Source organism: Saccoglossus kowalevskii, chromosome 3, assembly GCF_978046115.1.
Source record: "Saccoglossus kowalevskii chromosome 3, keSacKowa6.1, whole genome shotgun sequence".
NCBI classification, from domain to species: domain Eukaryota; kingdom Metazoa; phylum Hemichordata; class Enteropneusta; family Harrimaniidae; genus Saccoglossus; species Saccoglossus kowalevskii.
This window is the reverse complement of record NC_140643.1, coordinates 1442835-1460295: the sequence shown is the minus strand read 5'-3', so window position 1 is coordinate 1460295 and position 17461 is coordinate 1442835. Positions and strand designations below refer to the sequence as shown.

The window sequence follows — 17461 nt, the reverse complement described above, 5'->3', positions numbered from 1 at the left end:
AACCACAAATTGGATTTTAATGAAACTTTTAAAGAGAACTATGCAGAAACCCAATTAGTTTTTGGTAAATATTTATGCTTATTAATCACCTAATTAACATAATTAACACTGATATCTCAATTACTGATCATCACATTTGAATAAAATTTGGTACATAAATGCTCTAGGACAATAGACAGGCCTGATTAATTTTGATTAATATTAATTCTCTAATTAGCATAATAATTCATAATTTTTTTTGTTCTGTTCTGTTCATATTAGTTACCTGATTTACATAATTAGTTTTCAGCTTTTCCATCAATATTTCATGTACAAGTAATTTTTAATTAATTTATAATGTGTCTTCAATACTCTCAGCACACAGGAGTTCTTTCTAAGCTTTCTTTGATTTTATATTGCTAACAAAGGCGGGATTACCTTTCAATCATTCGATGCATGTTATTTTAAAGTTATGCACTTGTGACCGACACTTATAAATGACACAATGAGCATCGTGAACAGAATTTCAAGGATCGTGAGCAAAAGAAAAGTGATGTTTGTCTAAGCGATGCGCACCCACAGAGCTTGAAAGACCGAGAACAATTTCATGACAATCCAGGAAATTTATTTGTTGTACATTATTATAATTACTCAGTATACATTTAGAAAAACATTAGAAACAACATCATTAAATTGCCAGAGAAGAACCACTGATAATATTTTGAGAAAAGTGCTTCTAAGCAGTTGATGACATCTTGCGAAAAAACTTGCAGTTCAGTATCACGAAAACTAAAGCTCAGTTCAAAGGAGACTTTGAGACTCCCTTATGCAGTCAATTAGCGACATGTGTTATTACATTAGGGGGAGTGCCACCAACAAACAAATTTTAAATGATAGTGCGATAGAATGTCCAAACACTGGCCAGGTGGTGTGTGTTGGGCTCTGGCTTGTGCTTAATATAATAAATGTAATTTACATAGACTTGTTTTAATGTTGTTTATGCTGTACATGTACTCTTTTGGTAATCTTCCACATGTTTTATTTGCCTCATCAGTTACGGGAGTATCAAGTGATTGGCAGGCGCCATCCATCTGAGAAAGATGCAGCACCCAGCTTGTACAAAATGAGAATTTTTGCTTCAAATTCAGTTGCTGCAAAGTCTCGTTTTTGGTACTTCTGTAACAGACTGAAGAAAATTAAAAAATCAACTGGTGAAATTGTTTCCTGTCGCAGGGTAGGTTTTCCTTTTTGTACTGTATTCTAAATCCAAGGCCAGTTTGGAACTAAGTATTTAACTTCATAGGTCATATTCTACATTGTAATGTACCGGTAGTTTAATTTATTCCAGAATCATCATCTGTTTGAATTAATCAGAAATGAACATGCACATCTTGAATATCATGTGACATTGATGATGCATGTTGTTTAGTTCTACAAACCTTTGTCATATTTGTTCTAACGTTAGTGTGTGCATGCGTGCGTCTGTGCGTGTTTGCGTCCGGACCTGTATCTTAAAAATGCCTGGGCCAATTACAATCAAACTTCACACATACATCATGCATGATAGTATACATATGCACGTCAATTTGTTTCACGATCTGATTCAAGATGGCCGAATGGCGGCCATTTTTGTGCTAAAAATCATCAAAAACAAGCATTTCTCAGCTGTTAACAGATGGATTTTGTTCGAACTTGGTATATACATTACACATTATAGGACCTTGATGCACATCATTTTGTTTTACGATCTGATTCAAGATGGCCAACTGGCGGCCATTTTGTTTTAATGATTGTGGTTCTCGTGCCATATCTCTGACTTGCTTTCACTGATTATGTTCAAATTTTGAATATTCATTATACATCATGTCAGAGATACACAGATATATTGGTTTGACTATCCTATTCAAAATGGCCAAATCGTGGCCATTTTTGTGCTAAAAAATCATCAAATATCAAGCATTTATGGATGGATTTCGTTCAAACTTGGTACATACATTATACATTACAGGTTCCTGATGATTGGGCTTCTAGAGCCATATCTCTTAAAGGGGAAATGCTCAATCCTTTGGATTGCACCAAGTGCTCATGGGTAATTAACTCTGCCTCTGTCCACTGAGTAAATGAATGCTTATCTTTCCCCCAGTACAGCTAATCCCACAAAACAACAACTGATATAAACATCCTAGGAACGGATTACAATTTGCTTGTTTAAATATAACATAGCAATTGAACTTTAAACAAATAAAGAGCAGTCTTCATGTGCCATGATTTGAAACATTGCGCACTCAGTAATTTATACATCGTCGGAAAAATATGACGCGGAACTAATTCAAGTTGATGATGGCCAACAAGAAAAGGCGGCAGTCCACCGGATAAACACGGCCAGAGTGTTGCTAAACGGTCGCAAAGAAAATACGTCGACTCAAGTTTATTTGCCTGTTTCCGTTGCGTCGATCTATTGACGGTACTGATCACGTATACAGTAAACCTGAGAATGAAACTTCCTATGCACATTCAGTATACATACTACTCCTCCAGACTGCTAATGTAACAAGTGTGAAAACACGAAGTCAAGGACTTTGGTTTTCATATTCCGTCACAAATCGGCAAATAGAACGTGTATTTACTATTGCCCTCAAATTTCCACATAATATTGACTAATTGGTAGAGGCGACAATGAAAAAGTTTACTGTATATTATAAGTACAGGTTATTACACGGTAATTCCCGTGATAAAATATCAAAATCATTAGTAAAGAAAAGTCGGCGCGACATCACGGGCTTATCTTGCAACCTGTTACGACACTCGTGTGGGAAATCAAAATGTACATGAGTGGTACCGGCTTGTATCTCGTGTGAGATTTGAGGGCTTGTGATCTGGTGGGTGAACGTCGGGATGACTTTACAGTCAAAATCAAATGAGCGGTGAGGGGGAGAAGAGCGTTCTGTCAAAACAATTTTACCGTAGACTCAATTTTAACGACCAATCAGCAGCGTTGTATTTATTATAAATAAGAATCCAAAAATAGAATATAAATACACAAATACACTCGATTAATTTTCAGGACATATATGCAACTCATGAACAAAAACGATCTATTGTAAAAGATATGAATTGGAACTGCCTATGACGTGTTGGTTGGGCGCCGTTTTGTCCTACAGTCAAATACAGAAACAAAAACTGATTTATTTTCTTATGCCAAGACCTGGTTGTTCATGCATTTCAAGCAAGGCGTATTTACTTCTTGTACTCTTGTACAGTGGTGTGTGCTGTGGAAACATTTGATTTCGCGATTTTCAGCTGTCGAAGTATTTCACGAAAAATAAAACAAAGGGTAACACCATACGATCCGAAACTTGGAACCTCTAACAGAACGGTTATTTCCTGCATGCCTACCAGTATTACACAACTACCATTTGCAGCTCATTGCAGTCTGACACTTATTCAATGTACCCCTTCCTTTTTCCAGACTGTCTAGAAAGTTATACAAAAAGTTTCATCCCTTAGAAAACACAAGTCTTTGCCGTACGATCAAAAGAAAAATGTCCACATATAGTATTAACCAACATTGCACCCACCAACATGGGCTGGGTTGAGACTGTCGTGAGACAGGTTAGTTTTACCCTACTGATGTCATGTCCTAGTGTTACCAATGGTAAGACCATGGAGGTGGTTAGACATAGACAAACTAGCGTAAAAACTCGATTAATTCGCGGTAGTAAAAATAATTATTTTTTCAAGTGCACGAATTAATAGCGTCAAAACGGAAATTATTGGTTTTTGGTGCGCGAATTAAACGAGTACTTTTAGATCGATTCAAAAAGGAACTGTTTTCATAAATTTATTAGTGATTTCTTTTCTTTTCCAATGAACACAATTACGGGACGTTTTTTTAGTGCCTCTGAGACTCGTGGCTAGCGACATTCATGGCGTGTAGTTGGGCAGAGAACACGCACTGCGTCAAGGACCACGCACCACGTTACACTTGAAATGAAACAGTGAAAAATGGCAAAGGTCACTCTGTACACAAACAATGAACACGTGGCTACAAAGTAGCAGTCTGGCTGCACTGCCTTTTTAGCTCCGCTGTCGACTTTGTCGAGCGGAGCTTATCATATGAGTGATTGTCCGTCTCCGTCGTCCGTGTCAATGTTTTACTTTTTCGACTTCTTCTTGAAAACTACAAGCCTGAATGCTTTGATACTTGGTGTATATGTACCTTGGGTAGACCTCTCTCAGATTTGTTCGTTTCGTGATATCTTCGATTCTATAATTTTGGTGAATATTTTTGTTATTTTTGGTAAAAAGTGATATTTTCGACTTCTTGTAAAAAACCAATAGTTTGATTGCTTTGATATTACATATATAGGTACTACATGTGGACCTCTCTCAGATTTGTTCATTTTGTGATGATATCTTCAATTCTCTAATTTTGGTGAATATTTTTGTCATTTTTGGTAAAAAGTGATATTTTCGACTTCTTGTTAAAAACTGTAAGTCCGGTTGCTTTGATACTATACATATTGTCCATTTTCTAATGATGTCATTCAGTTCAGTTAATTGAAATGTGCATTGCTAACAGCGGAGCTATCTCAGCCGAAAGGCTGCTTGTTTTATTTTTCTAGGCCATCGCCCGGGCGATGTTATGGCAGATATTACGAAGCCCATCTTGTCTGGAAAAATAACTCTGCATTGATAAAATCGGTCTCAGAAAATGTTTAGAAAAAATGTTTCGCGTTGACCAAATATAATCATGCAAAGTATAAATTCAAAGTGATTTAATACATTGGTGAGAGGTCGCATTTTACGTGAAAAAGAATGAAAAGCAGGCCAAAGTCGAAACAGGGTGCATCATGGACATGACACAACAAACGCTGCGACAACTGAGTGATCAGCGACATCATTTTGGGACGCAATTGAACTTCAAGTACTTTAGCGAAACTTGTTGCGCGGCGATGCTGACATCAAGTGTGTGTTGACCGAAGTTTGACCCCAAGTCACGCACTGAACTGGCGCGTTACCTTAGCAACCTTTTTCTTTCGTGTCCCGCACGTTAAACTAGTAAAATTGTTATTAATTATATCTGAAGGTACTGTAATTACCCAACTTGTATGCAACTCTGTACTGGCTTGAATATATCAACGTCGTTTACTTAGTGCCCTGCTTTTCTAATTACGCAAATTTGTTTACAATATTGTACCAGCTCTGAGAATTTCAACTTCGTAATGTATTGCTTTCATGATAGTTTTTTGACTCCCATGTGCGAAGCACAAAATGGGAGTCTTTGCAGTTAGTGTGTCTGTATGTGTGTATGTGTGTATGTGTATGTGTGTATGTGTGTCCGACTGTTCCACTGCTATCTCAAGAACCATACATCGGTTTTTGATGAAACTTGGTGCATAGATGCTCTGGGCCAATGCGCAGATTTGATTAGGTTTTGGTAAAAATCCATGCTCGTTAATTACCTAATTTGCATGATAATTAGCTAATTTTTAGCTGTTCTATGACTGTTCCACTGATATCTAAAGAACCACTCATTGGATTTTGATGAAACTTGGTACATAGATGCTCTGAACATATGCGCAGATTTGATTAATTTTTGGTAAAAATGCGTGCATATTAATTACCTAATTTGCATGATAATTAGCTATTTTTTAGTGGTTCCATGACTGTTCCACTGATATCTAAACAACCACTCATTGGATTTTGATGAAACTTGGTACATAGATGCTCTGAACTAATGCTAGGTTTTGATTAGTTTTTGGTAATAATCCGTGGATACTAATTACCTAATTTGCATAATGATTAGTCAATTTTCGGTTTTTCCACTGATGTCTCAAGTACTAATCATCACATTTCAATGAAACTTGGTACATAGATGTCATACGACACTGCACAGACCTGATAGTTTTTATGGTAATATCAGTACATATTAATTACCTAATTTGCATAATTAATTAATTTTCAGCATTTGATATAAGTAGTTAGCATTACATTTCAATGAAACTTGGTACTTACATACTCAAGGACTATGCAGAGATTGATTGTTTTCGATAAATATTTGTGCATATTAATCACCTAATTTGCATAATTAGTTAATTTTCAGCTTTTCCACGGGTATCTCAAGTACTAATCATCGCATTTCAATGAAACTTGGTACATAGATCCTTTAGGACTATGCAGAGACCTGATTAGTTTTAGGGTAAATAATTGTGCATATTAATTACCTAATTTGCATAATTAATTTTCAGCTTTTCCACGGGTATCTCAAGTACTAATCATCACATTTCAATGAATCTAGAATTATGCAGACCCAATTAGTTTCCGGTAAATATTTGTGCATATTAATCACCTAATTTGCATAATTAACCAACTTTCACACTGATATCTCAGGTACTATACATCACATATCAATGAATGTACATGGATGCTGTAGGACAATAGACAGACCTGAATAATTGTGGGTTAAAATCTGTACATATTAATTACCTAATTTGCATAATTAACCAATTTTAAGCTTTCACACTGATATCTAAAGTACCGTAAAAACTCCAAAATTTCGACCGGTTTTAAATAATTGGTGTTAGAAATGTGACGTGTTTTTAGAGTCAAAATTAAGGTGCATTTTCGGACGGTCGAATTTTTCAGAATAGAAATCAGCAAAAAAAAATGGGGATGATAGACAGTGTGCTTCATTAGTTTTTAAAAAATGCAATGTCCGTCAATTGACGTAAACTTCCTCATGTTTCACGGTAAAAGCAAAGGTCGTGGCCGAGTTGTAACTCAAAATCTAAACAAAGTCATCAATCAGTGAGTATTATGACAAGCAAAACAAAACATCAAGACGCGGAGAAGAGGTCAGCACAAAACTAATAGGTCAAAAGACAAAGCTGTCTCGCACTACCTAGGAAAACTTGCGAATGTTCGAAGTACAGGTACCCATTGGACAAAAGATACATGGAAGTTTAGCAAACGATCTCCCCGACCCAGTGCAATGTATCCGGTTAGAATCAAAGCTCACGTGTCCCTTATTTGAGCACCGTACCGGTGATTTGAGGGACCAAATTCTGCCGTAAATTCGCCCTTGGATTAAAAAATATAATGGGATTTAAGAAAATATAATGGGACTTTTAAGGTGTATTTTGGCGTCATTTGTCGGACATTTCAATCAATCCTGCCGGCCGTCTGTCTACTCAAGAGTACACGTGTATGATTTTTATCGTGACTAGCGTGAGCGGGTAAGCTTCCTTTCGAGAATGAGCTGTTATCACTGTGAACAATGTTAAATTATTCTTCAGATGACCAGTTTATTTTTTAAAAACAACTAATTTTTTTATTTAAAAAAAATCATGCCGTTTTCGCATCATCCAGCTTTTTGATTGGTTAATTAGCGATTTGACCTATTTGACCTAAGAGAACATGGCGGATATCCTACAGCATCAAACGTTTATACGAGACCGGAGTCATTCGCTTACGATGAAACTAAGTTGACTTTTATTTGTATTTCATAACCATTCAACAAATTTATTTTGTGTACATTATTATAATCACTACTGAGTACAGTAATAATCAACAATTCAGAAACGCAGCATGCCGAGATTTTTGTGTTCGTTTTTATTTGAAACTTCGTTTATTTAGAATATATTTTCGTTACCAATAAAATAAAAATCTCTCAGTCAATCAGAAACCCGGATTCATGCCTTTGAGGAAGGTCCCGTTTGAACGCTCACATCGGGGTTTTTTTCGTTTGGGGGAAAACTAAAACTGGTCGCAATTTTCGAATAAGAATGAGTCGGCAATTTTTAGTGGAGTCGAAAATTTGGAGGTAAATAAAACACCGAAACCCGGCAAATAAATAGGCGGTCAAATTTTTAGAGGGGTCGAAATTTTGGAGTTTTCGCGGTGCTAATTATTCCATTTCAATGAAACTTAGTACAAAGATGCTCTAGGACAATGTACAAACCTAATTAGTTTGGGGTAAAAATCTATTCATATTAATTCCCTAATAAGCATAATAATTCATAATTTTTTGGTTCTAATCACATTTCAATTAAACTTGGAGACATAGATTTTCTGTTACATTGCGCAGACCTCATTAGTTTTACACTCAAATCTGGTCATATTAATTTTCTGATTTGCATAATTAGTTTTCAGCTAAGTAATTTCGAATTATATTTAATGTGTCTCCAATACTCTCAGCACATGGGAGTTCTTTCTAAGCTTTCTTTGATTTTAACTATTGTTAGGGCACTGACCCGGGGTATTAGGTCTGTGAATATTTCAATATCACCGACTTGATAATGCGTTGCATTCGTAATAATTACGCAAACATAAACATACCATACGTCAAATTAAATTTTACTATAATCTAATAAACTCTGGGTAGCGGACTTCGATCGCATTATTCATGTACATTTCGACTGATCTCTAATACCCACGTGTTTGAATTACGTGCGGCATTGGGCAATGACATCCAGAGTTCATGCACTGATATTTAAATTCGGGCCACCCAGCTTGACACAAATCAATATAGTTCATTTGTTCAAAGAATCTTTCAACTCACAAATACCATGGACGCGAAGAGTTAACTGGGGGTTAAATGAAAGGGAACGTCTTTCTTGGACAAAAAATATGTCAGTACAAGATTATGTGTGCAAGGTTAGATTTATAGAACGTACTGTAAAGGGGGTAATTATTCACTGGGTTTTAATTTAGCTTATTTCGCTGACTGGAAAAATGCGCTAAATTAAAACACAGTGAATATGTAAAATTTAGCATAGAACACATTATCTAAATGATAAAACCGTGAATTTAAAACCCACTGAATATGCCTGAAATGGTAAATCAGTGAAATTTAAACCCAGTGAAAATTAGTCATTTTACAGTACATGACCGTTTAACTCTGTGTTTTTACCGAATCCGGTATAATGAAATGTGACACGAGGTCAATCGCCCGACCAATCAAAAATGTCAATTTACGCACCATAGGGCGGTTCACTTAAATGACTTAATAGAATAATGGCGGACACATGGTCGATGCAACCCCGGGATGCAACCCCGGGATGCAACCCTGTGGACCAGCGACGAAAAAGCCATGTACCAAACTTTCCATCAAAGAAATTCGTAATCGATGTGCTACCGATGGATACTTATTGACTAAGTAATAATCTTGGCCAACATCCGTAGTGTCGTGGGGAAATGATTTTTTTCACGTCAAATCTTTACCGAACCTAAACTGCTTGCTAACTGAAAGGCGGTGATGACGGAGATCATCTGCGATTGCGGCGACACCAAATACTGATGACATAACATTATATGTATATTTTTAATGTTCATGCAATATATTCTGAGTTATCCACTTTATTCTGGCGCGCGAATTAATAGGATACAATTTTTAACATGTTTTTGAACGCCGCGAATTAAAAGGATACATTTAAAAATTAGCGTTCGAAAATAAAATGGGTGCGCGAACTAATAGACCGCGAATTAATCGAGTTTTTACGGTACGTAACGATAATGCTGTTTGTAAATCAAAAAGCTTTGTAGATTGAATAAACATCTAGGGGATTTACATTTTCGTTTTCTCAAACCGTGATTGACAGGAATTTTGCATACATTAGCCACCATTTTAAACTCGTGATTTTCACTGGTCGCGGCACGTTTCGACCGAAAATAACAACATTTATACATCAAAAGCCCAACCAGATGAATGTAATCGCTAGCGTACATATTCATGCCTCCGTGGATATGTATTTGGAACCACAGCTTGATCCCTAAACATCGTAAATGACACATTTCACGGAGCTCCCGCCACGATGTTAGCTGCTTGGTTCGGATTAGCATACTAATACGGTGGCCATCTTGACCCTTATTTATAGTATCGGTTCCCCTTTAAGGTAGCGGGACTATTATTTGCATACTTGTTTTCATCTTCTAATTGTGACTAAATGACTACAAATAGACCCAGGAAAGTATATATTTTTAGAATCGCCAGACTTCAAGCTTTTCACAAGTGTATTTTGCATGCCATTATCTGCATTCTACGACGCGTTACTCAATCAAAGGTGAAAAATTACTTTTTCTGTAAAAAAAAAAAAAAATTACGCATTTATGCTGGCGATAAGAAGTATTTTTTTCACTTTTCCTAGTTGTTCAATAGTCTGGTAAATTGAATGTGTCTGGGTAGTTTTATTCAAGCAACGCGTTTTAAAAAATAGTGTCCTGAATTTCAATTACTGTTTTAGTCGCATTGCCCCCAACTCAAACCACAACTCGTTGGTAAATAATCGATGAAATAGTTTGTCTGGACACATTCAATTTCCTCTCATTGTCACCTTAAAGCTGTAAAAATTTGGTGTTAATCCGACGACAATAAGTATACGTTATTTTTTGTTAAAGACCTTGTATTTTGAAAAACATAAAACTCCTAGAAAACGTCCATGAAGTAACAGCAAAGATTTTCAAGCTTGTTTATCGGCACAATCAATTTGTTTTCCCATCAAGGTCTGTTTTACCATGTGTAGGGACATCCAAATGTGCAAGGTTATTGGAAACCAAAAAAATAAAAGAATGGGATAGCTATAATTGGATAAATTCGGCATATGAAAACACCAAAATCAATGATTTTTTTCAGTGGCTGTGTGACCTTGTGTCTGACACATTCATATGCAAATGACTAATCTGTGAAACAAACAGGGGCGGAGACAAACCACTCAAATGTTTGGAAACACTCATTGTGTGTCAGATAGCTACTGATAACACATCCTAACATTGCTTTGTCTTGAGTTTATCTTTGAAACTTATAGGCACACAGATTAAACCTGTGTTGTTGATTTTGGAAAACACTACTGAGGCTGCAGTGTTCTCCCCAGGCCTTTCAAGCACTGCGGGCCCGCGTCGCTTAGACAAACAGCCGCGTCGCTTTTGTTTCGCCCGCGGTCCATGGAATCCTGCCCGCGATGCTTATTCACGTTGTATTGTTTACAAGTGTCAGCCTCGTCTAGCACATCTTTAAAACAATAACATGTATTGATCGAAAGGTAATCCCGCCTTTGTACATAGTTAGCCTTACAAAAACAGTGATAAAAACGGAAGTCAACAAGAAGTTACCAAGTCTATCAAGGGTGCGGAGCTGGCAAACCCCAAAATACTAGGGTAGTAATAATTTGCCCATTGCGTCGGGATGGTCTATCCCGAGTTGCTGCACTGCGATTAATTGCGTTTTTACTACTTCATCGCCAGTGACACTAATTACCAAGAATTAAAAAAAAACAAGTGAAATTAAGTCGCATCGGAAAAAAAAACTGTAAATAAATCTAAGTAAAAATTATTCAACAGCAGACGAGACGGACGAGGAAAAAACGAACCCTGACCTCTAGAAATACCTCATTCATAGTGCGTCATTACCGAGGAACGCCACCCTAAGGCGACGTAACGCATGTAGTGACATCGCAACCGATGCATGCTGGGTTACAACAGAGATTTTAATTGAGGTAACAAAGATGGCGGCGCAGAGTGCATGTTTTTCCGCGATGTTTAAAAACAACATTTCGTTGGCGATTTTGATGTAATTTCTAAGTTAATCATCAATGAATCGTTTTAATTAAGCAAACATTCTAAGTTTGTGTATTTTTAAACAAAAAAGTCAGGGACCGATGATCGCAACAGCAGCGGTGAATACCCGTTCAATGCAATGCTGTCAGCTGACAATGTTACGGTGATCGTAGCGTTACACAAATAATAGGTAGATCAACGAAAAATCGCTGACTTTAGTTTAGAAATGCCGTTGTAGAAAAAAAATGTCATTATTGATTTATTAATTTCTTCATACAGATTTTACAAATTTAACAAACAACCCCCCCCCCCCCCAGTTGTATGAACTGACAGTAACATTGGCACTAAAACTGACTGTACTTGTACACAAAATAATGATGAACCAGTTACCTCCACCGATAAACAATATATTTACTGACTGGCTATAAGTATTTCCATTTCTTTCCTGTTCTATTTCAAACTTTATTTGACTCGATGCACACATAAAACACAATGAATGTAAATGATAAAAAATATAGGAGATATGTATCTCTTCTTTATTTCAGTTATAATGTTTGTTGGGGAAACTAATTATTATGCAAACAAAATTATGCAAATAAGATGTATTGTTATGTAAATTAGCCGCGATGCTTGGCTTAGAGTCTGGGGAGAACACTGGGCTGCCTTGCTTCCCTTCAGAAAATCGACATTTTAACCAACTTACATGACATTCTATGTTATATTGACTTTATCATATGAAAGTTTATGGTGCATTTCATCAATTAATAAATAAATGTGAAAATCGTAATTTTCAACACAAATAATATTCTCGCTACCTTAAATGCTTTGACTGATTATATTCAAATTATATATATTCGTTATACATCATGTTATATATATACATGTATTCAAAATGGCTGATTTTGAATGCTGTTCCAGAGCAATATCTCTCAATATGGATGAACAAGTACTTTTTAGTCCCCGTTCGGACGCAGTCCGAAAACGGGGACTTATGTTTTGCCCTGTGTGCGTCCGTCCGTCCGTGCGTCCGTGATCACCTGTATCTCGAACATGCATGGAACGATTAAGTTCAAACTTCACTCATACATCACACATTATATGGGACATATGCACATGCATTTTTTTCATGATCCGATTAACGATAGCCGAATAGAGGCCATTTTAAGGCCGAAAATGCATCAAAATCGCACATTTTCACCATTCCGGACCCGGATCTCAGTTATGCATGGACGGATTTTGTTCAAATTTGGTACATACATTAAACATAATAGGACCTTGATGCACGTCATTTTTTTTTCGGATCAAGTTTGAAATAGCCGACTGGCGGCCATTTTGTTTTAAAGAATTCAGTTCTGGATCCGTATCCGAGACATGTCTGGATTGATCAAGTTCAAACTTCACACACACAAGGTACATCATGTCACAAATACGTATGTGCATTTGTTTCATGATCTCATTAACGATAGCTAAATGGGGGCCGCTTTAAGGCCAAAAATGCATTGAAATCGCACATTTTCACCATTCCGGACCCGTATCTCAGTTATGCATGGATGGATTTTGTTCAAATTTGGTACATACATTAAACATAATAGGACCTTGATGCACGTCTTTTTTTTTCGGATCAAGTTTGAAATAGCCGACTGGCGGCCATTTTGTTTTAAAGAATTCAGTTCTGGATCCGTATCCGAGACATGTCTGGATTGATCAAGTTCAAACTTCACACACACAAGGTACATCATGTCACAAATACGTATGTGCATTTGTTTCATGATCTCATTAACGATAGCTAAATGGGGGCCGCTTTAAGGCCAAAAATGCATTGAAATCGCACATTTTCACCATTCCGGACCCGTATCTCAGTTATGCATGGATGGATTTTGTTCAAATTTGGTACATACATTAAACATAATAGGACCTTGATGCACGTCTTTTTTTTTTGGGATCAAGTTCGAAATGGCCGACTGGCGGCCATTTTGTTAAAGAATTCAGTTCTGGATCCGTATCGAAGACATGTCTGGATTGATCAAGTTCAAAATTCACACACATGGTACATCATGTCACAAATAGATATGTGCATTTGTTTCATGATCTGCTTAACAATAGCGGAATGATGGCCATTTTAAGGCCGAAAATGCATCAAAATCACGTATTTTCACAATTCCAGAACCGGATCTCAGTCATGCATGGATGGATTTTGTTCAGATTTAGCACAATGTGTTGTACATATGCAGGTGCATTTCGGTCATGATCTGCTTTGAATGTATATGTCACTCAAATATGAACGGAACGGGGACGTGTCATTGACAATGACTTATTTGATGATCAGATACAAATGTCAACCATTTTAATCTTAAAAAATCATATTCCTGACATGGTTATATTCCAGCTATATTACTATAAACAAAACTATATATCTTAAAGGGGGGCAGAGGTGTGGCTTTTGACACTCTGAACATGAAATTTGAGATCTATGAATGAATTCTGTCGATAAAAACAACTTGTATGTGCTGCGAAATGCCCTAAATATCGGGTATAAAACGGGCTGGCGTCATTTCGCCTCTAGAGGGCCAGTCAAATGACGTCATCAGTGAACACTGATAATTGAACCCATTCATGCTCGTACTTCAATCCCATAGAAATGCTACTATGAAAAAACCTTGTTAACTGACAACTTAAAAGTTGAAACATGGAGAGGTGTTGTGTTATGAATGCCATAACGATTCATGTTATGTTTCTCTAAATCCCAAATAAAAATTCACTTTGCTGGTTGCAAGAAATCGGTGGAAGAACTAACCTAAAAGTGAAGACACGTACAGCGCTCTGGCTATAGTAAACAATGAGTGAATAAATATTGTACGAGTTAAAATTAAATGAGAAATATGCTAATATCACTTGAACCACAGTACTCATTTTGCCCAACTTCCCACTTTTTAAACGATTGCTTAATTTCCGACCTCACTGTATTTTCCAACCGGAAAACGACCACATTTTTACCGTTTTTTTTTTTTCTCTCGCTCGTTTACCGAAAACACTGACCGCTTGCCCAAACTCTGGTCACCGGCACAGGAATAGTCAAAATGTTTGGGGATATACAACGAGTGTTAACTATTATAAATTCGAAACGGCTCTTCAAATCTATACCACTCTGTATCATTCGCGAACAACTTCATCTGTGTCCAATACTAGAGCCGGTACAATATTGTAAACAATTGCCATGATATCTCAGTCATATCGCTAATGTATACACTACCTTTTTTAGTCCTTTGGACCAACGGTCAAACTGACTAATGCTATCACAATTTGTAAGCAGTGTGCTGTAGGCCGTAGGCCGTGTGCTGTAGACAAAGATATCTCAAAAACCCTTCAGTCTATTTTTCTGAAACTTGGCATTATAATAGCTTGTGTGAATATCTCCAGGGCATTTTTTTTTTATTTGGCTTGAATCATTTTAAAATTACTTTTTGGCCCAAAAACCTTCCAAAATCAGGCTTTTCTAGTGTAGGTAATCTCTGTCCAATTATCATGAGTGGCACAATTTGCATAGTAAACATTTTGTGTTATTTTTTCTGATACACACTTCTCTTATTAAATTGTAGTTTCATAATAAAGAATGTATATTATTTGATGTGTTCATGTACGTTGTGATGGTTTATCGCTTAAATTATTCGTTTAATGATAAATTCAAATTAGTACTATTTAATCTATCACGCATGCGCAGTTACGCATAAAACTACCATTGGACGATATGGCAGTGTGATTCGATGTCTCAAATTTCGCTATGAAAATTAAAGTATAATAATTGTTTTGATAGAATACAATGCGTGATGTGTATTTGTGATTACATGGGCGCTGTCTTAATAAAGTAGTGTGTGTTATTGGACGAATTGAACACTTGCTGCTTGTTTTATTGCACGAACTGGTCACTGACAGGCAACAACCAGCGGCTATATCCATAGCTGCGGTTCCATAGCTCTTTTGTACGACTGACAACTGATTTTTACATTTTTATTTATGTTCGTAGTATGGTTTTGTATCTTGTCAGTCACCTCTGGGGATGACTAATACCGTTGAGCAATAAAAAAGACGTGCGGCGACAAGAGAGCTATGAACCACATACGGCTATTCATCGAATCACGATGGTACACAAAGTACAGGAACGTGTGTTCAAGGTTAACCTCGATACAATGCTAGTAATAACTCCTCGCGTATCCCAGGTGTCTTGCATCATAGAGTGCATTTAGAAGATAAGTATGTTTTTACGGCGTGCCACTGAAAAAATATTAAACCGGTACTGATAGTGTGACATTACACCGAGTACCGTCGCATCGCCTGCGCGTGGATGGTCTGTGCGAATGCACATGAAATTGTAATGCGGTCAGTTGTGTCTGAGAGCAAACATATTATTCAACATCATCAGAAGGTACTGACATGTTTTTACAGAGTTTAACTGAGAAAATATTACTAACAGTATGACATTGCACAGCCCTGTGTAAATGCCTGTTCCAGCCGCTAAAAACTGTAGGGTGGCGTACACATTGCACATGGCTACACTGAAAGTACCGTCACGGTTCGCTTCGCCTGAGGTGGGTGGTCTGTGCATGGATTTTTTTTAGCTCCATGGTCTGTGCGAAGCACACAAAATCGTAATGCGGTCAATCATGTCATTGGATAAATGGAATCAAACACAAAAATATTATTCAACATCATCGGTAGGTATTAACATTGTTTTCTTGGCCCCGTGAATCATAAAAACCGATCGAAACGCGACTCGATGTTGTCAACTTGTCGTTTTCAAATTAAACATTTTGAAGAAAAAACGAACTCGAGTGTTGATGATAGCATTATGCTGATAGATATCCAAAACTCTTAAAGACTAATGTACTTTTATTAAATACAGCCAAAACAAAGTCAGCTTGGACATTCAGTTGTGAGACATGACAAAATAAACGGTGCCAGCGATAGATTTCCCGAATGCAAGAACAAAATAAACGCAATCAAAGGCGCCGTTGGAAATAAATAGAATGCGTTGCGACGAGAAATCTCACCTGCATCTTTCACTCACGCAAACGCACACATATCCTATTTCCATATATTGAATACGATCGCAACGGAAGGAACAAGTTCAAATCATCTTTGTATTATTAAACACAACGTGAAAGCAACAGTCTCACACTGAATCAATCAATGTTTATCAATTATCAAACTAAACATTCAATGAAGCAGACTGCGACGGTTAAGACGAAAAGACGAGGATAAAACGAAAAATGAATTGAATATCCATCTTCTGAAAAAAAATCGGCTAAACAGCTTACCACCACGATTGTGGTGAATTAGCGAGTTATCGACAAAGACGACCGGACGTCTCGGGCCATGAGCTGGCTGGTTCGAATTTATCCACTTTTACAGTGATGAATATTGCGTTCGAGTTGAGTTACTAGTAATTACAAGCCTGATTTACATTTTTTTCCGTCAATGTATTAAATATAAGTGCGTTGGGAAATAGCATTATTATATTGCGTGAGCGAAAGACGCTGGTAAGACTGTGTCACAACGCGTTCTATTTATTACCAATGCGCGTGGTCGGTCCCTCTGATTGCGGTTATTTTGTATTTTTATTTTATTTTTATTCACTGGCTGCGTTTTTTTTATACGTCTCGCAACTGAACGTCCAAGCTGACCTTGTTTAGCTGTAATGCCAGGCAGGGGGAAATTTTATTTCTTTTCGGAAAACACCTCCATCCAGCCACCTTTCATCGCATGTGAGGTCAAGACAGTCAACTCACTGAACTCTTGAAGTACACGAAACGTGATTGGTCATTTTTCGACATGATTGGTTGCGACCCGGAAGTAGTTCACTATCGCTCAACTTTCCTGGTAAGTAGCGTGAATTTATCGTTGCCTCTGCCATTTTAATAGTGTGTCGTTTTAT

General features: G+C 37.0%; 1 protein-coding gene across 1 annotated transcript in view; it reads left to right on the top strand.

The window, feature by feature from the left end:
- The window catches only part of LOC102807797 (large ribosomal subunit protein eL20-like), a 45436-nt gene that overhangs the window by 8817 nt on the left and 19158 nt on the right, over positions 1 to 17461 (top strand). Inside the window, exon 2 of the mRNA XM_085496673.1 lies at positions 1034 to 1213. Coding sequence (XP_085352799.1) covers positions 1034 to 1213 — 180 coding nt within the window. The remainder of the gene's footprint in view (positions 1 to 1033; positions 1214 to 17461) is intronic.